Source organism: Pelmatolapia mariae, linkage group LG23 (genome assembly GCF_036321145.2).
Source record: "Pelmatolapia mariae isolate MD_Pm_ZW linkage group LG23, Pm_UMD_F_2, whole genome shotgun sequence".
Taxonomy (NCBI): Eukaryota; Metazoa; Chordata; class Actinopteri; order Cichliformes; family Cichlidae; genus Pelmatolapia; species Pelmatolapia mariae.
Window position 1 is genome coordinate 27542120 of NC_086246.1, and position 26207 is coordinate 27568326.

Here is a 26207-nt window from a genome sequence, read left to right on the forward strand (position 1 = left end):
TTCATCCTGCTGCTTCTATCAGCAGAGCCATCACCAGTAAACACCAGTGATCTAGTTTCACTGGCAGCCATACATACCCGTAACATACCATGACCTCCACCATGTTTGATGGATGATGTGATATTCTTCAGATCATGGGTTGTTTCTTTCCTTCTTCAAAATTTGCTCTACTCATCGTTCTGCTGCAAGTTCATCTTGGTTTCATCTGTCTCAAGAATGTGTTTCCATAGCTGTTTGGCTTGTTTACATGTTTTTTTTGGCAATCTGGCCGTCTTATTCATGTGTGTGACCAGTGGCGTGCATGCTGTTGAAGGCATCTCTTGGTCTCTCTCTTGAGAAATGTTGTGAAGCTGATTTTATTTATTTTAACATCCACTTTATTGTCTTCGTGTGCTAGAACATTCCTTCCTCTAAAGAAAAAGCTGATTTGTCCACTCCTACATTTTTTGCTATATATCTGATAGGTCTTTTCAGCTCTAATGATGGCCTCTGTCACATGCGCTGACATTTCTTTGACTCTAATATTTAAGTAAGAAGCTATGAAACTGGATTGGAATCAACTTTAGATATTTTATCTGCTTCATTTGTCATGGAAGAAGGGAACAGGCCTAATCTGGCCATCAAACTGCCTGTCAGTCAATTGTCTAATTGATTTAGAGCTTCTGAAAATGGGATAGTGTACAAAAATGACTGTAATTCTTAACTCATACATACATTTTTGTTAACCCTCTTGAATTAAAAGCTGCAGTGGTGTACAGAAGCAAGTCTGCAAAAATTGCGTTTGTCCAACTATAACGTTCAGAAAAGAAATGATTCTCTAGTAAGCTAAAGAAATCTGTCATCGCGCTTCGTTGAGCATAAACTAAACCATATTAATGTTTAAAATTACAGAAAAAATTATGTAATAATAATAAAACTGAAAGTTTTTGTTAATTCACGAAAAATGTCTGTTTTTAAATCACTGTTTTGCCAGACTAACAAACTCATTAAGTAAAAAAAAATGTGTGTAGTAATGAAAAAAGGGAAAGGTTGCTGTTATTTAATTGTTTATCTATCACTTAATTAATTTGTTGTTCTTTGGTACAGTATGAACGACTGTGGAGGTGTTTAAACAGCAAGAAAAGCTGCAAAATCTGTGAAAATACAGTCAAAAGTCCAAAATTTATCCTCTCCTTCACATTTCCCAAAGCTGTCCACAGGGCCGATGTTTGTTGGGTCGATTCTGGCCCCCATGCCTTATGTTTTACCCACCATTATCAACTTTATGCAGAACTATAGAAAATTATAACAGGTTTTAAAGCGTTTGTCTGTCAAATATACAAACTTCAAATGACTACAGTAAAGCCAGCAATGCCTCCTGTTTAATGAATAATAATGACATTTTTATTTAACCTTCAAAACACGTGCTGATGATAACCAAACAGGCACGCCAAACATGCAGGTTGACGTGTTTTTCACAAAAAGACGAGTATTTTCAAAGAATTGATCCACAAGACTAGAATGAACCAGTTTTTCATTTCTTTTATTTCTTTATTTTTGTTGTTGCCATCATCCTGTAGGAGCATTTTGTCATCAGTACGTCTCAAACACCGGAAAGTGTGCACACATCTACAATTTTTTTAAATCTTTTTTTTTTTAAATACACTTACACAGGCAAAGAGGGGGAGGGGAGGGATATAGGAAGCACAGAAAAACACTGGAAGGGTAGGTGACATCAGGAGGGGAGGTGGGTGGGGGGGCGGAGGAGTCTCATAATGGTGAGCAGAGAATATGCTAGAACATTTTTTTATTCTTTTTTTAAAAAAAATTCTAAAAGCTGCAGGTTTGTGGGGTATTATTCCCATTCTTCACCTTTTTCATCTCCGCAAACGTTCAAAAACTTCTTTCAAATGGAATGTTTTCATATAAAGCTTCACACTTAACACTTTTTAAAACAAATTTCGGGGCTTTTACCCACTCAAATACACTACACAACCCAGTCTTTGCAAAAGGAGCAAGGTCACAGGGGCCTGTATGCTAGAATGCACCCGGGCCATTTTACACCCACACAGAAAAGTCGAAGATCGCTCCAAATAGATCTAATTTATTTATCATTTATTTGCCATGCCAGCATAACAGCATTGTTGTAGCCTAATAAAAACCACAGCGCTAATGTAAAACCAGAAAATAAAAAGAAGAGAGGGTGGAAGGGGCGGCGCAGCCCGACGGCTGACGAGAGAAGAAAATAAAACACAAAAATCTATTGGAAAGCTAGCCTTTTAGCGCCCGACTCGACAGAGCTGCAATGGTTATCCACATTTAAATGCTAATAAGCCAGAGCAGCCACAGGGAACGTACAAAACTGTAAATACTTCCAACTACAGTGACATATATTTTTTATATATTTATATATAAAAAGAAAAACAAGAGAACACGTTTGTCCAACAATTCAGCACAATTCAGGAAATCCAACAAATGCAACAAAGAAAAGTTCATGTCACACGCTTTTCTTTTTTTGTTTTTTTTGCAGACATGCTCGTCAGCCATTCTTTTGCAGGTCAGTTAAGTCTCTCACTTATCTTTAAGACTAGCACCTACTGTCTAGTAGCTATATTTTGCATTCAGTACCGTATAAATTCTGAATGGACGTCATGGTCCAACTTGAAATTTTTAGCCCCGTGCGAGTGGGAATGTGTTGGTGTTTTTCAACCCACCAAATAAAAAGAAGAAAAGATAAACAGAAAAAGGACCAAAGAAAAATACTGTACAATCGTAAAACCACCTTCTTGAACCACTTGAACCTTGGCATTCAGCTTATCTAAAACAGAACAGTCCACGTTTGAGTGAATGAGAGGATAAAAAGCAGACCGACAGACGGGGAGTGTCGATGAAGATTTATGAAGAATTCAGTTTTTTTAAATCCCGCTTGGAAGGGCTGGAGGGATTGTTGATTGGATGAGACGGTCAACCAGCTACAACTGTGGGGGTTACGTTAAACACTGGAAGCTTGTGATGGGAACGATGGGAAAAGGAGGGGTGATGGTGTGGATTTGTATTTTTCCTAAGCAGAGGCAGCTGGCTCATAAGCCCTGCTTGGCCAGGGCAGCGGTGACATCCTGGGCCAGCGTGGAGAGCTGGGGCGACTCCAGGAGGTTGATGCTGCCGGCGGAGGACAGGCGAGGAGAGGTGCCTCCCGTCTCGATGCCGGGGGAGTGGGTGACGATGATTTCCGCACCGTGGTCCACCCGAGCTTTGGCCGAATCCCGGAAATTCAGCTTGTGGCTCTCGATCTGGTGAGCAGAGGAAGACGGTTTAGGTCAGCGCTCTTTTTCCTCTTTAACGTGAACTGACAGTGAGATTTGGTATAAAAAGAGGCTTCCTTTTACCATGATGTTCCCGCCTCCGGGAGTGTGGCTGGCGTTCTCCAGAGAGCCGACCTTGGCGTGGGCCTTCTCTTTGAAGTCCAGCTTCACATTCTCGATACGCACATGTCCTCCCCCTGGGAACAGGACAGCAAGGAGGAGAAGAGAAGTGTTAAACCCACGAGGAATCGCTCGCCTGCAGGACACCACTTCTCCTAGGCAATGCTCAGGGCAAAAAAAAATCTCAGTCTGCACACTGCACAGCCTGAAAAAGGCACAAGTGCCAGCTTTGACCTGCTTTATACAGTTTATATAGTACCATATAAGACTGGATGCAATATTCAATTTCCTGCTTTGACACTTTCTTGTAAATATCATTGAAATGGTGACATTATGGGGGCAAAACTGAAGCTGTAAGTGGACAGATGACAGATGAAATTAAGAAATATCAATCAGATTATTGCTACGATGAAAGGAAATACATATGTTTTTACTAAATCGCAACTAATTTGACAAGAACAGACTTTCGCTCAAAGACTGGTGTTACTGGGCCTTGTTTTTTTTAAAAATATGACAAACAGTTTGACATCTTTATGTTGATCTACGTGGAATTTCTGACTCCTTTTGTGCAACCCACAGCCACTGAACTATGTGTTGCACTGTAAGTTAAAGACAAGCATGTAATATAAAATAACAATATGTGGATCTGTCTCTATTATAAAATGGATGGTGACCAACTGCATTCTCCAACTGCTAAAAGAGTAAAATGTTAATTTTTATGCTGTGTGACAGTGGCTTAAATCGTCTTATAATTGTGTAATGTGGTAAAAGACGTTTGGGATCATTTAGAAACCGTCATAGTTTGTCCAGCAGAGCAGCTCTGACTCCATCCGGGCTGCCTGCAGCACATGTAGCAGAGCAGCAGCACAGCTGATAGTTGTGTGGAATCAAGCAGCGTCTTCACATTAAGTTCCTAATAGGATTGGGCAACATGATAAAAAACCTTCCAACCACCTTCAGTCAGCCCAGAAACCAGCTATTTGTGGAGGAGTATGTGTGCTGCACAAACATTTGTAGCGTTTCAGTGAAAAACTACCAAAATAGAAGAAACTCTAATCCTGGTGCTTTGTTCTACATCAGTTGGACAACAAACTCCATCGGTATTTCTCTACAATTCCCCACAGAATTGACAGCAACATTTAATTCTACCAAGAGGAATTCTTAAGACTTCAAATTTCCTAAATCAAGAAAATAATAGCACAAAAAAAATTAGCATCCAGATCTGATGTACTCGACGAGTTGTCAATGTCTAAGACACTCATCAAATTTAGTTATGGAGTACTTTGCTGGTTTCCCTTTTTTAAAAATGTTACAGCATTGTTTGGGATTTTAGTTTGTTGCTTGGTGGTTGTTAGGCAACATAAAGACATTAGTATATACCATGCATAATCCAACTCCTGTGGATATAAATGAGAGCGTACAGTCCTGAAATTAAAACGATACAATGCTTTTATAAGGAGTTTTAGTTGCATACTACAAATGGGCCATTTTAGCTTGCTGGTCGGTGGTTGCTAGGCAATGTGATGATGTGCTATAGATAAGAACAATCAGGGACCGGGTTTGTTTGCTCAGCTGGAGGTTTCATGGATTACAGTGGATATACAAAAAGAGAATTGGTACATATATCAATACTGGAAGGTTTTAATGATCCATATCAACATTTACCATAAAACACAGCATTTGTTACGCTCTAAATGGCACAAAAATCATTTATATCCATAAGGACAAATCAAAATCAGCTAATAGCAACTAGTCTTAGCATTCCTTTAAGAAGAGAGCCTTACATACTTTGTACAAGTAGGTTACCTTCCTTTTTTCATACATCATATATACTAGTTGCATGCTGGAGTATTGTTTGGTCTGCGATTTTAGTGTGTTGTTAGATAGTTGCAAAGCAGCATTTAGACATCATAAGTTATCATGCATAATTCAACTGCTGTGGATATAAATAAGATGTTGTTGCCACTAAATTAAAATGATACGAAGCTTTTATAAGGAGTCATAGGTGCATAAACGCTGCAAATGGGCCATTTTAACTCGTTGGTAGGTGGTTGCTAGGCAACATGATGATGGTCATTGTCTGAGATATAGATAAGAACCATTGGGGGCCTAAGGATTTTTTGCTCAAATGGAGATTTTGTGGATTACAGTGAGATATACATAAAGAATATATATCACCAATGTTTTTAAAAGTTTATAGTACGAGTAACTTCTTTCAACAAGGACAATTAAAGATGTGGTAATGACAACTAGTCTCAGAATTCCTTTAAGAAAAGGCCCTTAAATACACTGTACAATTAATGTAATTCTCTAAGTTTTTCTAAAAGGCCAGCTGTGGCTGTACAGTACCTGGTCTGTGGTGGATGTTGGAAAAGGAGCCACATTTGGCGGTGACATGACTCAGGTCGATCTTCTTGGTCTGGATTTGGACCTGCGAGCAGTGGCACATTGCACAAATTCACCTTTAAATGCTTTGAATATGAATAAACCACAAATAACAGGCATGAAATGCAATGAAATGAAAGCGACAGGTTTCAAAAAGAGAGAAAATGGACATGGTGAGATAACATGAATCTCTAGACAAAGGTGGCGTGAGTCAATCAACCGCAGTCCACAGAAGAGCCACAGAGAGGCTGATGTCAGATCCTTGGAGGGGAGGTTAACATGAACGCAAGCAATGACGGTGCAGACATCAAACAAACACAGAACACGGGCGCTACTGTGTGACGCTACGGGGAGCAGGTGCTTCAATTAAACTTTATTGTCCATGGGTGATGTGAATTAGTGCGAGCATTGTAAACAAGAGAAACTGACAGCCATGCAGGCTGCAGAGGGAACTGGTTTATGTTATGAAATATATGCACTATGCAGACATACTGTATGTTGTGGCCCAGGTGAATGCACAAAGATTATACAATTGTAAATGTTTTTGTTTCTGAGACACAAAATACAGCTGATGAAGACGAACACACTCCACGAGGACGGCTCACACACATCTTAATGTGAAGTGTTATCAAGAACGACAGATCTTGGATGAGATGATTTTCTGCTAAGTCACTCACGTTTCCCCCGCCTGCCGCGTGCTGGATTTTGTCCAGGGAGCCACATTTAGACTTAATGTGGCTAAAGTCCAGCTTAACGCTTGGAATCATGACCTGCGGATGACAGGTTGACTTTTTTCTTTTTTTTAAAAAACAAACAAACAGAACACACAGGGTCTCTCACACAGGTGTGGAGTTGAGGGGCTTAATAAAAAAAAACCCTTCCTACTTTCCTGCTTAAAATAATCCTGTAGAGGCGTCCCAGGTTTACATCAGTCTGTCGATGCCCAATTTAACTCGAGTGCACTTGAATTCAGACTGCATGAAATGGGCTGAAGCCTATGCAGAAATCAAGGTCCTGTTTAGCACCAAGTCTCAAACGTGAAGCGCACGAAAGAGTTTACTTCCCAGTGTGCAACATCCACAATTTTTAAAAATTAAAGAAAAATCAAATCTTCCACCAACAGCTAGCTCTGCAAGCTGCTTTGCAACCCACCTCCACCCCAGTTTCCAGTCTATGCTAACTTTCCTGTTATAGACTAAACACTAAACAGTGCTAACTGACAAAAAGTAACATGGGCGTGCTACACCTTTGGAAATAAACCAGTTCTCTTTTGCTTGTCCGAAACAACGTATTGGCAGACGGACAGATGGCAGACGCATGAACACATAAAAGTAGCATGACAGAGTGCTACGACAGCCCCAGCTGAGAAAAACGAGAAAGAGAAATAAGAGAAAGAGAGAAAAAAGAGAGAGAGAAAGGCGTACATACATTGCCTCCTTTGGGCGAGTGCTTCAGATTATCCTTGGAGCCACACTTTGGCTGAACATGACTGAAGTCCAGCTTCTCGTGTAAAATTTGAACCTAAAATAAAATCGGATAATTATGGTAATAATAATAATAATAAAAAAGAAAACACTGTATGTGCCTCGTTTAGATAAGTGTGCAGTGAGGGGTCGGGGTCTGTTGGCCTGCATCATTAGAACTAACAATGCTTTTCTTCCTGGTGGTGTATACAGCTCTGAGAATAGCAGTGATGCAAATGTTTAATTCCCACTTTAGTGTCACTCCCTTTGTCCCTTTGTCACTATAGACTTATAATAGACTTATAATAGACAATAGTCTTCTAGGTTTCTTTACAATTTGACTTCCTTCTAATCGCCCCCTGCTGGTCAATAGAAGGAATGCAGACTGGCTTCAGTTTCAGAGTCTGCCTTTTATATACAGTCTATAATGACCAGGATAAAAGGTGTAAGAACCCCAAACAGTTCTTACACTGTTTGGGGTGTAAGAACTGTGTTACAAACTGCTCGACTCGTATGTTGTAACTGAGCCTGCAGTCACGCCCAAGAAATGACCTTCCAAGGATCTTTTACAGGGGACAAATTTGTGTTATTCTCAGAGCTGTCCTGGAGGCAGAAATAATCTCACTGGTCAAGTTAAGCCTCACTGTGAGTAAGAAAAACTGAAAAATTGAGTTTCTTTCCTGAGAGATGCTCAGACTGATGCTCAATAAAAAGATCAAGATGTTATAAATATGATGAGGATCAAATCTGCAAATAGAAAACAAGAAAACGTATTTTTCCCCCTGCATTAGTAAAAACCCAGTAAACGGTAATAAATTGGATTTAACACAACCAGTGAGAGTGTTTCTGCTTTGTCCATCATTCTTTGTGTTGCTTGTACAGCAAAAATAAAATAAAATAATAAAAAGGGGGACTGTTCTGCAGTTCAAAGACTCAGAAAGTGAAGACAAACAATAAAGAGAAAGGAAAAAGAGAAAAAGGGGTTCAGGGAAAACACATGAGAGCTGTGAGAACCAGCCTCCTCCTTCAGTCTCCACTGAACTGACCTGGATTCTTCTGACAACTCTGATGTTGATTTATTCTCACGTATAACAACATGTGCTGTGTTTAGAGGTTATCTTTCTCATTCCTTCTGTGGCTGTTTCAGCTCAGAGGTTTCAGCCTTTCTGCAAGGTCAACCAATGACAGAGCGAATGAACTGAACCCAATGACAGCCTGTTTGGTTTATTTTAAAAACATGAAATAATTATGTAATCACTAAATTAGACAGACTGCAGAAAATATGCCGACTGCAACTCGGAAAATCACAATACTGAAAACAGAAATACCACATTTACTGTTTTTAGGTCTCTTAAAGTGTTTCTTTAGTTTTGAGTCCAGTCCTTGTACCGGACCATTTTCAGAGGAATGAGCCACTTAACACTGACCCATGAGTCATTCTAGTATAAAAAACACTCCTGTAGACTTCAGTCTAAATAGATTGATTTTGTGTGGAAGAAAAGCTTCTCTGTGAGCAGAAGCTAATATGAAAAGACAGAAAATGGTCCTCTAATGTTTCTGGTGTATATATCTGTCTGCGCTCCTGTGCTGCTCCGCTAAGCCGTGCATCACCGAGCCTCATTAAAAATTTCTGTCCCTCTGTCACATTTCTCCCCAAAGAAGGAAGGAGAGCTGGCAGTGAATCGACTCCACCTCCATATATCACAGGATTAATGACCTCACCAACGCAGCACTGTGGGGACATTAAAATGATCAGTTACACCCCAAAGATTAACAAGGAGATGGTTTCTGTCTCCTATCTGCATGCAGTCCATGTGTTATTTTATGTGTGAGGTACTTCAGTGCAAAGGAACATCTCTCAGTTATTCTAACAGCTTGGCCACCTTGAGATCCTCTAAAATTTTTATCTCGTAGGTTCCTAAAAGGCATCTTTTTCTGAAAGTCAAGGGTGGATAAAAGGAAGAGAGATGATATATTTTTATGCTGTGACCTTGATGTGACTCCTCCATAGGTAATTCTGCACGCTTGAAATTATTAATACCCAGAGCTGGAAGGGAAAATCCTGCACAGTGACGAAAGCAGCTCCCTCAGGGGCAAATGCTTTTGCAGGCTGGCTGCTCCTTGGAGGCGGTGTTTTCTTAGGAGGAAGGCTTTATGTTACAAAAACAAAACAAAAAAACTTTGGGAGAGCCGAAGGTCACTGGGGAGAAAATTGTTGGGAAAGAAAGAGGAGGAAGACAGAGGAAGAGGGGAAAGGATGCAGCTGATGACGATTCATCCAGACTGATGGAGATGACGGTGGACAGGGAGAGGGCAGAGGACAGTCGGAGGGAAGCAGACACACAGACGGTGGGTTAGAGGCACACCAGACAGTGAGCGAGCGCAAACGCAGAGCATGAGGAGATTATTTGAGCATTTTATGACATCTCTAGAGAGAAAAAGGAGAAAAAAACCCATCCTTTTAAAGCTGCCTATTTTTTACTGGTTTGCAGGAGCTGTTTAAGATTTTTCTACACTCTGACACTCACTGAGCATCCAGTAATACTGACTCATGATAATAGACAAAAGGATGATTTAAAAAATCTCTTAAAAATAGTCAAATGTTTTGACTGAGGGAAATAATGCAAAGAACTGACAATAATTAAAGTTAAAAACAGCTGTGAAATCGTGATTGGTTAGCAGTTTAAAGTCTTGTGTAGCCTTTTTTTTATTTTAAAATGTGTACTTTACTGCCCCCATGTGGCAGAATTATGTACACACATAATACTTCTAAGGACAGAAATCATTAATCTATGGAAATCTGTGCTTTTTCTACCTGCAGATGTCTTCCTGTATTTCTGTGTGCTGCAAAGACAAAAGTCACTCTGTGTCGCAGGACTGCTTGTTACCTGTCCGCCCTTCGGCTGATGCTTAATGTTGGAGGTGGAGCCGATCTTGGACTTCACATTCTTCAGGTCAGGCAGAGGCTGATTGATGACCTTCAGCTGCCGCTGGACAGAAGATGGAGATTTGGGTGGGGTTCGGATCACCGCCACCTTCTTCTCCTGGAGGACGCTGAAGGACTTGGGCGTGTGGCTGCCCGGGGTACGCGAGCCGGGCGTGCGGCAGGAGTAGCTAGGGGGCGTGCCGGGTGTGACGGCGGAGGAGCCCGGGGTGGAGGCACCACTGTGGACTGATCGGGAACGCGCCGAGTCTGTACCTTAAGAGAAGAGAGGGCAGTAATGAGAAGATGAAGGAGGAGGAATGAAAAGAAAACCTTCAAACTATTGGATAGAAAGGAGTGATCCTTCATCTGCTTCTTATGATGATGATGATGATGGAGGAGAAACACAGCACTGAAAAAGACCTGCTCAGTTTTCACCTAAGCAAACAGCCAAGATCACACACAAGTGTTTGCCGAGGAGCCTGAAAGCACAAACACAGGCAGCTGAATTCATTTAGCTGCTGGTGGCTTGTTGCTGTGTTACCGGGGAAGAACCAATAAGATTTTATCCTACATGAGAACAAGGAACACACCTGTTGCTGTGATCCACACCTGCTTTTCTGATAAGATAACTGCAGGGTGGATAAAGCCTATTTAGACACGCTTTATAAATACCTGTTTCCAATGGAAACTAAAGCTTTTTCCCAATTTGTGTCACCTTTGAACTATGACCTTGAAGCACTAACATACTAAAATGGTGCATTTTATCACCCTCACCCATATGATTGGAGCAGAACTGGCTAAAATTGGCTTCTATAAGCTGTAAAAACGTGATTGATATATATATATATATATATATATATATATATATATTTATTTATTTATTAGGGGTCCAACGATACACAAAATTCACGGTTCGGTTCGATACTTTGGTGTCACGGTTCGATATTTTTTCGATACAAAAAAATGTTCATGCTTTTTTAATTTGTCATTTATTAAAATTATGAATATATATTTTAACTCAAAAGTACAGTTTTTAAATGTAATGTTGCTGAAACAACAAAATAATAAAAAAAAAATATAAATCTATCTGATCGAGAAATCCCTCATCTTTGGAAAAGAGAGTTTATTACAGAGAAATGGCTCTTTCCAAAATAAAAGCTATACTATACCCTTCTTCTGGGGTATACTCTCAGCAGCATATTAAACATATCAGGTCCCCATAAGGAGAATCATGTGCTAACGGCTGTCTAAATGACTCGGGTAAAGTTTGTAGCATGCGTGCTTGTTGTTTTTGTCTGCTTCCACTTGTCTTTGCACTAGGATGATGTCGGCGTAAATGTGCAGTCATATTCGTTGTGTTCCCACTAGTGCTGTCAGCGTTAATCTTGTTAAAATGACATTAACGCCATAACGCCGCAAATCTCCCTTAACGAGTTACCGCGGATCGCCCAGTGTGTGGGGCTGGACAGCGTCAACACGTTAACGAGCTAACTGCGCTAACGCACTAGTTCCCACCATGACGCGCTTACCATCAGGGTCATACTTCACATGAAAACCAAAATAGTTCCAAACGCCAGATCTGAAAGAGGGTGGGGGAGGTTCAATTTTGGGTAGCATTGAGGCAGTTGCCATGTTGCAACGAGCTTAACTTCTGTCTCGCTAGCTTGCGCTGCACTCAGTGGATCTGCGCTAGACAGTGCAGCCTAGGCGGAGTAGTCGAACGCAGATCCACTGAGCTCTCAACACAGACAGCATCGTCAGAAGAAAAGTTGATAAAATAAATGAAAAATGTTGTATTGTTCGATACATATGCGTACCGAACCGAAAGCACTGTATCGAACGGTTCAATATCGATACGAGTATTGTTGCACCCCTAATATATATATATTGGATATATTCATGCAGTGTGTCATTTTGCAAAACTTTATGGCATCATTGTGATGTCATAGGGCATCGTTTGAAAAAATAAAAAGTGTGTCTAATGTCCAAGAGCTTAGGAAAGCCTGGAGGACTATTGCTCAAGGGCACTTTAAAAGAATTACAAAAAAGTCTGGCACCTTGGAAGTAAAAATATAAAGAAATGAGGGGTGGCTCAAGACTTTTGCACAGAACTGCAGAGTGTTGTGCTAACATATGAGGTCAATTGATCAGTCTCATGTTCCAGTGGCCCATTGTGGAAGGCACTTCTTACAAGCAGTTTTTCTGGTCTTAAGGATCACCTGTATCAAACATTACTTCAGCTGCTGTTCTGTGTGATTACCCTCTTTGGATTTCTTGGGGAAATATCTATTTACTTTTGTACAGTAGAGCTACTCAAAATATGGGACACTGTCTCGATGCATGTGGACGAGAAGACGAGTCTCTTATAAAGGGGGACATCTTCGACCCTTCTTGGAACAGGGCAAGATGGCTTTGTACCAGAGGAGAAGGAGAAAGAGGAGATCCTGGTACAAAACCAGGCAATAAGACAAGTGCAGACGGTTTGATTAAATGATACCCAGAACAGCTGAATTGTGCTTGTTTATAAAAAGGGTAGTACACACTGTTGAATGAAAACCTCTTTCCGGACACCCAAAAGGCCAGATTCATTGCATTTTTAACCATTTGGATGAGAGTTTTCTGATGTTCCAGCCCCATTAAACTTGCATGAGGTAAACAACATTAGCCACTGAGACAGAAACAGAGATATTTGTTGCCATTTGCAACATTTCCAATCCAGTTCATGTTTGTTAGACAAAAACAAATATGCTTTTCTTTCAAAATCAAGTGACCCTAAACTTTTGTGCAGATTACTGTCCCTCCCTGAGCCAAGCTCTGCCTGAGGTTTCTTCCTGTTAAAAGAGAGTTTTCCTTCCCACTGTTGCCAAAACCTTTCTCACAGGGGTTCATCTGATCGTTGGGGTTTTCTCTGTATTACTGCAGTTATGAAGGGATGATGCTCTCTTCTATGGAAAATATAAGTCCTTATCTTAGAGTTATTAAAGCAAACAAGCATAAATAAACAGTATAAACTAATAAACAGATGTCGATGAAGATGGTGTGAAAGGTCTAAAAGGATCTACTAGGTGTTCTACCTGCCATACTAGGGGCTCTTCCAGACCTGGTGTCCGATGTTCGGAACGCTTTACAGAAGAAGGGAATAAAAAGGGAAAATCAGGGGTAAAACAGCAGGTAACAGGTGGAAGGTGTTGGGAGTTAAAGTATAATACAAATAATCTGGCTGAGTAAAGAAGCAATTAATCTGGGAAGCAAACAATCTGAAGGTTTTGGACCGTGGAGATTCTTACAGGTTGGCCTGGAGGGGGTGCTGCTGTCCTCTTGTTCAGCAGCCGGGATGTGGCGTGTCAGAGACTTGGCCGGCCTGGGGAGGGACGACTTCTTCTCAGGGCTCCGGTATGCTCTCTCCTGGATTAACAGACACACAGCAGAGTTGAGATGCAGGCTGAGGCATGCACACGCTGGTCACAGCCACCCCTCAACCTTTGCTTTTATCCCCCACCCTCACTTTACCTTCTCCACCCATTTCTTAGACAGAGGTGATGGGCGTGAGCACGCGGAGGAGGGACGGGCCTCGCAGAGCTCCGCCTGTACGAGGGGGCTCCGTTTAAGGCTACAGGCAGAGCCGGGCCGGGGGGGCTCGCGATCGAACCCCCGACGCTGCACTGCCATCTTTAATACAACCGCCCTTGTGGGGCTCTTGACCGTGACCATGACAACAGGGAGGAAAGGCATGCAGGGTAGGTGGAAGATGTTCAGGATGGAAGACAGGCATGACAAGCAGATGGAGAAATGAAAAGTTGAGACAGGATGGAGTAAAAATGCAATGTGTTTATTTGTGGGTCAAACACAAACAGACTGTCTGTGTACGTATGTGTTTTGATTTAACCAAACATATCTAAGAACATTGTTGTCTTTATAAATATGCCAAATGAACCACATGAACATTGGATTATTATTATTTCTGTTTGATTTAATAATCTTTAGGAATGAAATGAAAGGTGAAATGAAAGGAACACAAAACAGAATTTGGCTGAAATCGTTTGAATGAGCTGTGTCGCTTGTTGCTGCACATCATAAGTGTGTTTTTAATGGTAAAATGTAAAAGATTTTTGCACTTTTGATGTCTATACTCACAGATTTTCTCTGTCGAGACTGACACAAGGACAGAAGCAAGCATGCAAGACAAAATGATTACGGAGAGAGAGAAAAGCAGACATGCAAAAAAAGAGAGGAAACCCCAAAACAAAACAGAAAATATGAAGACGCCATGGCCTAAAGTCGTACAGAAAATACACTCACCAGCCACTTTGTTAGATAGAACTGTTCAACTGTTTGTTAATGCAAAAGCAGCAAATTACATTGGAGCAACTCAGTGCATTTAGGTCTGTAGATATGATCAAAACGACCTGCTGAAGCTCAAACTGGGCATCAGAATGGGGATGAAAAGTGATTTAAGTGACTCTAAATGAGGCATGGTTGCTGATTTGATCTAATTTTCCAAGCAACCATCAGTAGTGTTTACAGAGAATGGTCTGAAAAAGAGAAAATATCCAGCGAGCGGGTAAAAATGCCTTGTTGATGTTAGAGGTCAGAGGAGAATAGCCAGAATGATTTGAGCTTATAGGAAGGCAGTAACCCCAAAATAAAAAGGCACACATGGGAATCACATGGGAATCCAGGTGAGGGGTAGCCAATAAGAAGAAAGCGGTCTTTTAGGGATCAACATTACTGAGAGATGATGAAAACATTCTTGGAATAACCTTAACTTTGTGAGGATTTCAATTGAAAGACAAAAAAAAAAAAAAAACGTTCACTGTTATACTTACAGTGGTCCTCTCCCTGGACTGGTGGGCCACACTGAGGGGCTGATGGTGCTCCACACCTGTGAAGCAAACATGTTCATCAGTGTGACACACACAAATGCACATTTGCTGAATACAAGGTGAAAAAGTGGACATATGAGGACATTCATATTACAGAAGCACCTTCTGTACACGTTAAGCATCACAACATTTCACGTCACCCTCACTTCGCTTGTTGACAGAACACACAACCTTCAAACATGCGGCCATTTTCAGGAGACATACACACGCACACAAGTGTTAAACCAGAGTTATTCAATACCAGTCACAATGAACGACATCATCACTGAGCAGAAAAAAATAAAAGCATGAATTTGAAGCAGAGCGGGAACAAATACTCCATGTTTGACAAATGAGAAAAAACAAAGCATGTTTAAAGCTTTTAGAAAAACAAAACAGAAAAAGAAACCCAAAGCAGACCAGACATGACAGAACTTTAAAAAATAAATCAGCAGCACATGATGTTTGCCAGCTACACTGCACCTTGCTTGATTCCTCAATGAGCCATCAATAGAGAGAGAGCAAAGACATCAAACGCCACATATCCAAAACTGATTTACATTTGAAAAAATGCTTTAATTATTTGGGTGTTACTCTCTCTCTATCCACGGCACTGACTCCGGGTGAAAAGTGTTCACCTGTGGCCTTGCGTCTAGCAGAGCCGTGAAGCAGAGCAGGCCTAGGATGTCTGGCCGCCGCTTTGGCTACACCCTTTCGAGACGGGGAACGACTTTGGAGGGCTGACACCTTACTCTGGTCAGCCCTCCTGATGCCTACTAGCAGAGAGGAGAGACAAGGTTATACTGACATGCAAACCTCGGTTAGATGACAAGGATTATAAATTTCAGGCGTAAATACAGAATTGGAACCTTTTTTCTTCTTTATCTCCTCTCTTGGTGGATGGTGGCTCAGAACTTTGCGGGATACTTTAGACTCAGTGGTGGCCCTTGATCTGCCGGGGCCCCGTTTAGCGGGTCTGTCCACCACCACAGGCTTACTGGTCGAGCTCTGGGGCTGAGGAAGGGCTTCGATTTGCTCAGTCATAATACTTTTGTCATCATCTGCAGTGGAGAAGGATCAACAGAGGGCTAATTCTCCACGCTCCTTGCTAGCTAGGAGCTAGCTTAGCACAAAAGACACATTTCCAAACAAGTTTTCTGGTGCTAGCAAGTTTTTAAACCAAAAATTATTTAACTAAATAAACATTTAAAGGCTTTTAATCTTTTTTTAAACAACTGATTTATTAACAGGTTTACTCTGGGTACCTTGTGAATCCATCCAGCCACTGTCTGTATCTAGGACGGACACGTCCATGGTGGTTTCATCGTTAGGTGCTTGATCGGTCAGGCTAAGAACATCCGAGGTCTCCTCCTCCACCTTCCTCATCTTCTTTCCATCCCCTTCTTCTATCATTTTATGATCTTCCGTTCCTTCCTTTTCCTCCTTTGTTTCCTCTTTCTTCACCCCTTCGTACTCGTCTGTCTTCCCTTTCACCTTATCTAAGTCCTCTTCTATTTTATCTGCCTCCATGTCTTCTCTGCCTCCTTCCTCTATTTGCTGTGTCAGCTCATGGTCAGAGCAGGGAGACAAGTGCGAACTGTCTGTTGCCGGTTCGTCACTGTTTTGGGCGCTATGACTCCATTCTTCTGCTCCAGACTTCGGATCTTCTTCCAACATCTGGTCACCCACCATCAGTCTCACTTGTTCTGTCTTTTGCTCTTCCTTCCCAGCTTCTCCAGTTTGATCCTTCCTTGTTTCATCCGGCTCTTGGGCTTCTTCCATTATCTCTTGAGGCTCCTCTGCAATCTCAATATCATCTTCCTCCTCTGCTTCTTCATCTACTTGTGCTTGAGGGATAATGATGATCGGAGAAGATATTTGAAGCTTCGGTGAGCCTTTCACCAGACTCCTTTTTTGCAGCTGGTTTTGGTCATTTTTCTCATCTGTGTGCTTTGTAGTAATTAAATCCTGAGCAGTGTTTGAGGTCTGTTGCCCACTTTGGATTGTCTTAGCTTTGTCTGTGCTCTCTTCTAAAGACTGAGATAATCCTGAAGCCAAGTCTTTGTTTGGCATTTCTGGTTCATCACTTCTTTCTTCAGATTCTTTTTGCTCAGGCTTCAGATTTTCTTTGTCTAACTCTGACTGTTTATTATCAACATTTTCAGATGCTTTTAGCTCTGATGGGTCATCTTTCTGTGCTTTCTCTCCTGCAGTTTGGGTTTCTGATGATGTGTCATCTGGGGACTTGGGAGTTGTTGGAGTTGGAGGAACCTTGGTTCCAGTTTCTGTGGGAGTGAAAGTAAACGAACTGTCTGGTGGGATAGGTGAAGCCTCTCTTGATGGGTCTTTTTCAACATCTACCTCAGGGATAGCTTGAATCTTTATGTCCCCTGGCAACCCAGTCTCCAAACGAAATTCACTCAGTCTGTCTTTCGAGGTAGTCATTGGGATTCTTAGCCGATCCGGTTTTATTCCACTGGTTACAGCTTTTTCAAGGATCAGGGTAGACTTTACTGGTGAGTCTTTCTTTTCTACCACTGGTATTTGAGAGATCACAGGGGTAACCTCTTTGTGATCTTGTTGTTGTATTCCTTTTGAAACATCTTTTGCTTCCAAATCCCCTAGATCCTCCTCTGCTTCCCCCTCTACAGAAGGGAAACGCTGGTGTGGAGAATCCCCGGGACTGGGTACATCAGCGGGAGAAGGCATGGGCCCTGAATACTCACTGAAGACACAGTAGCCCACCTCCTCCAGCTGGTTTTCTTGTGAGACAACACTTGGGGCTTGACCTGTCAAGGCAAGCTTGGCTAAAGAACTTCCCACAAGGGCAGATACATTGGCGGGCACTGACTTTCTTCTCATGTAGTCAACCTCCATCCTCTCCAGGGATGGACGAGGTAGGGCACCAGCCAGGTCCAACATCTCAGAGAGGCTTCCTGATTGTTTAGAACTATCTGTGTGCTTATCAGAAGGTAAGGGCTCATCTGCCACGGTGGGGATATTTTCAGGTGTTTCAGTGTTAGTCGGAGTAATGGAGACAGCTGGAGGAAACGTAGGTGGATGGCTCACCACAGATGGAGTTGACGGATAAACCTCTGATTCATCATAGCTTCCACTGATTGGATACAAGCTTCCCATGAAGATCCTTGATTTCTCTTCCTTCACCGTCTGTCCGGCTGAAGACCCAACAGTAATGTTCAAGGAAAGACTTCTTTGTTCCAGTCCCAGTTTACCAGAAGATGTCTTGACCTTTTGCTCTTGTTGTTTCTCCATATTCTGCACAATGCTTTCATCATCTCCACTTAATTTTGTCTCTGCCGTTGTGCTGAGCTCATAATAGCTCTGGGTTTGTGGCGACTCTTCTTCTCGACCCTCCATGGATGTGTCAAAGTAGGTTTTTGATCCTGACACGTGCTCTACAAAAACATCTGATCTGCCAAGTTCTGGACTTGACGTCAGAGTTTCTTGCAACAGGTCTGTTTTTTGAATGTCAGTGACCAGTGGTGTGTCATGCAATCTACAGTTATTTGCACCATGCTGGTCCTCCTTATTGACCGCCTCAAAAACATCTGTTTTTTCCTTGCTTTCATTCATATTTGACCCTGACTCACTTGGTAAGATAATTCCTGCTTCTTCTTTTTCTTCTGCCATAAGTTCTGATGAGGCCTCTGTCACAACAACTTCTTTTGCTTCTTTTTCTTTACACTCTGAAAGTATTTTGCTGTCAGTGACCTCTTCTTTCCCACCCTCTCTGTCTTGATTACCCTGCTCTGTTGAGGAAGTACAGGGGAGAGGTTTCTCTCTATCAGAAAGAAGGGGAGGGTCAGTCGAGGCAGGTTCTTCTCCTTCTGCTTTTGCTCTTTGTTTCTCAGGTGGCGACGGTTCATCTTCCTTCATAGTGGACTCACAAGATGGTTTACTGACTCTCTCTTCTGGCTGGGCTGCGAGTTTGAAGGATACTGTACAACTTTGTGTTGGGTCATGTTAGCTAAAAGCTTTGCTTGCAGCATCCACAAAAGCTAGCCAATACAGTCAAGCCGGCGCCGTCTGCACATAGATACAGTAGCTCTCCATCAAGCAATACACACAGCACAGTGTATTTTGTGGCAGGCCACAACAGCACAGGGGGGGGGGGGGGTCACAGCACCTAATATAGCGTGCAGAACTGGAATGAAGGAATGAGTTGCATGATGTTAGATGACAAGAAGAAAATGATACCCGAACACACTGAATTCCTATTGCAATACAGGAGGATTTATAAAATATGGTCATCAACATGGTGATCAAAATAAGTTACTTTTATTTGATGTATAAATGGTGTTACTGCAATTTCTACTGCAAACATTGGCATACTGTGGATATGAATGAATCGTTAAAGCGCACAAATTATAAAAATAATATTTGCAATATAATCTTTATTAAGTTTCACAATAGTGATGAGCAATGAGGGTGAATCTTAATATCCTAAGTGTGTTTTTAGCAACAATAGGAAATTGACTTTTGCTTTGAGATGAAATGAAAACAACAGTGAAACTGAAAGCAGTGATACAACAGACTCAAAATACATTCAGGACTGATTTGTGAGGCACCCATACAGGTGGGTACTCCCAGAAACAGCTGCTTTACACACAAATATTCCAGCAAAACCCACATAAAAAATATAAAGAGCAATAATTCTAGCAACAATTACATCTACAAGGCTTTACAGTTTAGACAATGATATTTGCATTTGCAATGTAGCTGGCAATACAAAGGTGCAGAAATGATCAACTGTAATATGGTTGATCGGGCGTTCTGATGTCGCTCCGATGGAAAGCAAATGGTAATGTTTTGGATGAAAAAGCACAAACTCAAAATGCTGCCACGTCATTTTGCAACTTCAGGTATTGAAGCAGAAGCTTAAGGATTTCAGAGCAACAAAGCTGCAGGAAGGCTGGCAGCAAAGCCTCAGTTGCATTACAGTTCATTAAGAGTTTTTGAACCCGCTACAGAACACAAGAGGAGCATGCAAAATAGGTTACGGGCAGACGTACACTCACGCTGTACCCTCACACAAACTGTATGCACACACAGAAAACCACACACACCTTTTTGTGATGGGTTGTGATCACCTTGATGACTTCCTCCATTGAGGGCCTCAGGGGTCTGGGCTTGCTGGCAGCCCAAAGCCTGGGGCTCTGTTAAATAATCTGTTTGTTCTAAGAGCAAATCTCTTGGCTGCTCATATGTCACATCCTCTTGGTGACTGTTGAGCTCCTCTGGAGCCTCCTCCTTCTCATCCTGCTGTTGACTGACAACCTCTACTTTATCATCTTTGGGCAGGGAAGGAAGACGCATAGATGAGACATGGAGGATGACAAAACTGGGATTACATGGTTTACAAGACACTTTCAGCTCTGATGGAGATGCATGGGATGCAATCGACATGACTTCTAGCTTGGTCTTTATGATTAAATACATAATATTTAACGGTTTGCATACTAGATGTAGAAGCGGTTACAGCATCTTACTACAATAGTATATAACAGTTTATTAATCCTGAATAAAGCTCTAAGCCAGCTGTCTTTTTATTCATAGACTGTACGTAAAAGATGGGCATAGCCTCTGTGTCGGAAAAGTGCCTTAAAGTTAAGTCAGTATTTGTATTTTGAGGTTATTTAATATAAAAAAGGGATATTGTACTGATAAATATACATAGATAAGTTATTATTAAGCTATTAAAAGTACATATGAGCGGGTGCTGGTTTGTGGAAGCTGCCTTGTCACCCTGCCATCTTGAATGCAGTTGCTAGGAAGAACGGTTTACATATGTGGCCACACCTGACAATGAGCTGGCTAAAAATAACAACAGCTGGTTATAGGCTAATGTTATGCCAGCCAATGTTAGGCTTAAAATACATAAAACTCACACTTTCCTCCTGATAAACAGTTTGATTAGGTTCTTACATGGTATGAGAGTTTATCCACTAAGTGTCTGAGTCCAACAATGTTACATTCACTTCAAAGAAAGTTTCACTAACAGCAGGTAACAGAGGCTAATAGCAGCTAAGTGAGGCTAACAGCAGCACTCACTAACATAAAATTTCAGGATATCCTCAATAACTGACGTCAGTATCACTGTCATTGGAGAGAAATGAGCTTCACTGATTCACTGACCTGTATTGAACTCCTTTCACAAAGTTTTACAGCCTCCTTCAAAGTAAATAAAGTGCGATGCCTCTCACCCAGCATTGACAGCTGAGGTAAACAGTGGCCTAACAGCTTACACCATGGGGCGATCTGGTCCGGAGTTGCTTTTGCTGTCTGAGAACACTTACTACAGATGAACAGTGGCCAAAGCTTTTGAGGTGACTACAAAATATTTAACTGATTGTTAATTGACTGTATTAAATTTCCTTCTTTTTCCTTATTTATTGCTAAGTGTTGATATTATTCAGGTATCTTAAAATATAGTGTGTACAACATTGCACTTCTTACACAGAAACATGTTGACTAGCCTCGTCGGTTATGGGGTACAGTCTAATTTTAATATTTTTTATCTGTCTTTGATGACTAAAACATGTTTGTCCTATATCAATCCTTGATTGCAATCTACAATTTACTGAGATCTAGCGGTAAAAATTTTAGATAGTATAACTTTAAACCTGTTGGCCAGAAGGGGGCGACTCGTCTAGCAGATGGAACAATAACAACCTTATTTGTCACGTCTTTTACAACCTCAACAGACATTTTCCTGAAGAGTGTGGCGTCTCATGTACTAGCTTCAATTCTTATTGAGTAGAAAAGCCATTTAAAGTCAACATTACATGAAATCAGTGTACGATTAAGCGCGGGGCCTACGTTGTGGTTCAGAGTCAGATTCATTCTCTCCCACCTCAGGTTTCAAAAAGCTAAGATGGCAATGACTGAAAAAAAGCAGTACTTCACAAACCAGCTGTCAAAGTGGCTATTTCAATCTTTTTAATACGGTCTATGAGCATATCTCATTATTATGATTATTATTATTTTGCACCACAGATCTAAATTTCAGACACTGAGTACAGAAACTAACCCTAAACCATGCAGTGAGACTATACAACGCTACACTTTTGTAATTGCATGCCACATGTCAAGAAGAAACACACAGATATGTTAAAGAGCTGAAAGTCAGACTTGGAAAAAATCAATACACAGAGTGAGCTAGGGAACAACAGAGGAGATGCTGAGGGGTGGAAAGCAGACTAATGAAATGAAGGACTCCAGTGGCTGGTAATGTACCATTGCCTGAATGGAGGAAGAGTGTTTGTATTGCCTAGTCCTTGTGTGCAGGGTTGACGACTCAACTAACTGTTATGTGTTTTAAAACCAATGCAGGAGTGTGGACAGGACAGGGCGGCATGCTATGCATGCTCCAAACTCCTTAAAGGTGATATGACGATCAGCTGGCATGCAGACAGAGCACCGTGAAATTAAACGGTAGGGGGAAAAGGAAAGCGAGAGAGGAGGAAGAGGGTGCCCTGTCTTTAAATCCTAGGGACAAGTGTGTTTGGGTGTCTTTTAGAGACATTTGTGCCACTCTCACAGCCATTCACACCGTCAACCTGGATAGCCTGGATTGGCTTTAAGTGTGTATAGGTGTACCTTGTGCCACGGGCCCAATCTGCTCAGCGGATGGAGAGGGGGGAGGGGAGGGAGGCAAATTGGCTGAGTCATCCACTGCGAAGGGAGAGAGAGAGAGAGAGAGAGAGAGAGAGCGAGACAGAGAGACACACCGGGAAGACAAGACATGGATGGGAGGAAGGAAATGAAGACGATTCACTCTGCTAACTTTATCTCTTTGTGAGTTCTCCCTTTGAATTCAGAGCTTGGCAGGTTGTCTGTGCTTCATGAATGGTAAGTGCTCAGCACAAGACTGCACGCTTTCTCTGAGATTTAATAAGTTGGGCCTTTTGTTTGCTGCCCATTGAGGATAAATGCAAACAGACTCACTAATTTACCCAAATGATGCAGAGAAACTCTTTTTTTTAAACATTTTATTAAGCTTTATAAGGCAGAATACACCCAAGATCAACACATCATAAACTTTCCAAATGTACTTGTTAGACAGTTGCATAAATATCGTTGGTTCTCATTTAAATTCTAACATGGTGTTGTAGCACTGCATTATCTAAATTACAAGCTTGAGGTATTTCTTGCCCAGTTTTTCTCTGCCTGTTTTAAGGGTTTATTCATTCAGTTTTCTTGGTATTGTTTTTATTCAGCTCAACTTTCTATGAATGCTTTTAGTAAACAATTTAAACGCTTTATTGGCCGCAAACACTGCTGGAACCCTGATATCATGCAGTCACTGGACAGTAGAGAAGTGGATCTTGATGCTGTTTCCATGTAGATATAATGCTGTCTCTTTAATGTTGTCTTTTTTTCCCTTTTTTTTTTAGCAGGCAACTAATTTGGTTGAGAATAGACACTTTAAACAATGTATAGTGCTTTGCAAAAGTCTTAAAGCCACCCCTTGTTTCTTTATATTTTGCTTCGAATGGAGCCAGACTTAATTTTTATTTTTAAAGGGCTCTTGAACAATAGTTCTCCAGGTTTTCTGAAGGACTTTCAAGTGATTAGTTGGACATTGGCTGCTTTTTCCACTCATTTTCAGTCCAGCCGTTGTACCTGACCATTTTAAGGAGGAATGTTTTTGTTTGCTAGCCACTTACACTGACCTGTGAATCATTCAAGCATAAAACACTTAAGGAATTTACCAGTTGTATTGTGTCTACATATAACAGACAACTTGGCAAAGAGCCAATTTTAAATTGTATCTTTAGACACTTTGTTACTAGCAGCCTGTCATAAAAACACATAATTTGTTCTCATTTCTTTAGTTGAATCTCTGAAAAATACCAAAGATAACACAGTTTCACATAAAATAGTATTTTTGCACCAACAATGTGATTCCCAAAGATATTTTGAAAAGATTTTAAAAACTTTGAATATCTCATCATGGTGTGCAGTGTGTCCTTAAAAATAATTGAAGAAACTGGACAAAACAAGAAGTATCAGGCTTAAAAAACCAAAACCAAAAACTATTGACTATGTATGGAGGAGGTCAGTAGAGAGGTACAAGAGTGACAGCCGTCTACAGCCATCTGTGAAACACGGTGGAGGCTCTGTCATGGTTTGAGCTGCATGTCAGCCAGTGGTGTTGGAAGTCTTGTCAAAATGTAGACACAGAAAAGTAGCATCAGATTTTGACTGTGCAATACAATCTGGAAACGATTGTTTCATTGTTTGATTGACTGGCCTCTTCACAGCCTGGAACTTAACATCATTGAAGCAGTCGATTGTCAAGAGCTTCATTTTCAGCATGACAATGATCTTAAACTCACTGCCAAAATCATACCTCGTTAGAAAAGAATAAAGCTGAAGAATAAAGCTGTTCACACCAAATAACGACTTTCAAGCTCATTAGAAACTTTACTGCATTTCCATGGATGTTTGAACATTTCAATAAATCACTGCACCTATTTCCCATTCTCCTAGTAAAATATGAAGAAAAGAGGCTGGCTGAAGACTTTTTCACAGTATAATTATATACTGCAATTATATAATAATTTAACCCTCCAGTTTTGTGCATTTGATGATTGATGATGATGATTATAACTTTTCGAGACAGTTTATCTATAGCCTAGTAAGTTTAGAGTCATAACTTTTTTGATAACTTTTTTTCCTTTTTGGCTACTTTCATTTTTTGCTATTTGTTAACTTTTGTGCTCAATCTCAATCCGGTCCACTGCGCTCTTAAATTTAATTGTAATTCTACTTTGTCAGACGAGTTGAGCTAATTCTTCCACTTAACACCGAATAAGAAACACCAATTTTACACCCACCAGAGAGCCATCACTGTACCTTCACAGACCACCCCAATGTCCTTCTGCCTTTGTTAACACAGCTACAGCAGACTGTCCATGTTCAGCACTCATTCAATCAAAACACTTTGATTTGTTCAAGTGCCTTCATGGGATTGACTGCTCTTGCCCAGCATGATGGAGCCAATCACAATCCTCACAGCTGTAGACCCATCTGGTGGTGTGTGCAGGCAGTCCAATCAATGCCATTGATACAACTTTGCATGCACATGCTTTTGCACACGCTCGCAAACACACCACGCGCCTACCTGACGTCCCAGGATGCGCAGCCGCCCCGCCCCCGTGGTATCCATTCTCTCTATAGGCCGAGCTGTAGGCAGAGTAGCCATTCTCGCCATTCTCCTGGCCGTTGGAGGCCCAGTGCTCCTCTGGCTGCTGACCGTCTGCCATGCCTGCCTGCTGGGAAACCGGGGAGGGGAAGGGTCACCTGTTGTGTCTAAGGGTGAGGGGCGGGAGAAAAGACAATGTTAGGGGGGAAATAATAATAATAATAAAAAACAGATGAGTCTTGGTAGAGATGAGTCTTTGCTGCAACAATAAGAGGGAGAAAACCCCCTGCATGGTGAAGTTTACAGAATTGGCCACTAGAGGGAGCAGTGTGCTACGCTGATCCTTTACCGGCCGGCCTTTGTCTCAGCATCCACGTGCTGAGACAGGAGGGAGAATATGTGCATCTCATTGGTCACGATTCATTAGTTTCTTTGTTTGGTCTTGCTTTTATCATAAAGGTGTATATGGCAACACCGCCTGATAAAATACATGCCTTCATTGTACGATTATTTGGATTAACCCCCCTGCCTCCCCCCGCCCCACAGAGTGCAGGGATGGGAAAAAAAGCCGGTGATTAGTAAAAAACAAACAAATTCTCTCAATTTTTAATCCAAAATATGTGACACTCTGCTGCAGAGAGGCTATGACACCGTGGTTGAACACACCCTTGATATCCCATAAGGAGGCTGTTACCATGGCAACCACAACGGGCCTTAAGGGTAGGTGGGGGGGGGGGGGGCGTCCAGCAGATGGGTTTGACAGGCTCACCCTATTCAGTAGCAAACAAGTGCTCAGTATGCACACAAATCTCGGAATATAACACAACGAGCACATTTCCACCAATTACAATAACAAAAAGCTTTGTTACATTCAAGTACGTGCTGCTGAAGTATCTACGTTTTAATCAAGCACGCAGCCTCACTTAAAGCTATGTTTTACCCTCCAGAGCAAACACATAATGTTGCCTCCCGTGTCTGCCAGCCTCCCTAAACAGGATC

At 41.5% G+C, this 26207-nt stretch overlaps 2 protein-coding genes across 17 annotated transcripts in view; both read right to left on the minus strand.

Annotated features, from left to right (window-relative positions):
* Positions 1-1509: 1509 nt before the first annotated feature.
* Positions 1510-26207, minus strand: part of LOC134620634 (microtubule-associated protein tau-like) — a 77657-nt gene continuing 52959 nt past the window's right edge. For 4 of the 15 annotated variants that reach the window (XM_063466864.1, XM_063466866.2, XM_063466865.1 and 1 more), the window contains 14 exons: positions 25188-25375; positions 22658-22732; positions 20125-20349; positions 15002-15057; positions 14310-14327; positions 13686-13871; positions 13463-13580; positions 13250-13297; positions 10138-10448; positions 7215-7307; positions 6464-6556; positions 5751-5832; positions 3366-3478; positions 1510-3269 (listed from right to left, as the gene is read on the minus strand). In XM_063466864.1, coding sequence (XP_063322934.1) covers positions 3060-3269; positions 3366-3478; positions 5751-5832; positions 6464-6556; positions 7215-7307; positions 10138-10448; positions 13250-13297; positions 13463-13580; positions 13686-13871; positions 14310-14327; positions 15002-15057; positions 20125-20349; positions 22658-22732; positions 25188-25329 — 1770 coding nt within the window. In that variant the 5' untranslated portion in view covers positions 25330-25375 and the 3' untranslated portion in view covers positions 1510-3059. The remainder of the gene's footprint in view (positions 3270-3365; positions 3479-5750; positions 5833-6463; positions 6557-7214; positions 7308-10137; positions 10449-13249; positions 13298-13462; positions 13581-13685; positions 13872-14309; positions 14328-15001; positions 15058-20124; positions 20350-22657; positions 22733-25187; positions 25376-26207) is intronic. The other 11 variants (XM_063466875.1, XM_063466873.1, XM_063466869.1 and 8 more) reach the window with 11 other exon arrangements.
* Positions 15076-19149, minus strand: LOC134620632 (microtubule-associated protein 2-like). 2 transcript variants are annotated; one of them, XM_063466863.1, is made up of 3 exons: positions 16303-19149; positions 15907-16098; positions 15076-15810 (listed from the first exon to the last, which is right to left on the minus strand). In XM_063466863.1, the coding sequence occupies exons 1-3, from the start codon at positions 18932-18934 to the stop codon at positions 15617-15619; spliced, it is 3018 nt and encodes a 1005-aa protein (XP_063322933.1). In that variant the 5' UTR covers positions 18935-19149; the 3' UTR covers positions 15076-15616. The 2 variants fall into 2 exon arrangements, with proteins under 2 accessions (XP_063322933.1, XP_063322932.1); XM_063466862.1 differs by having other exon boundaries at positions 15076-15813.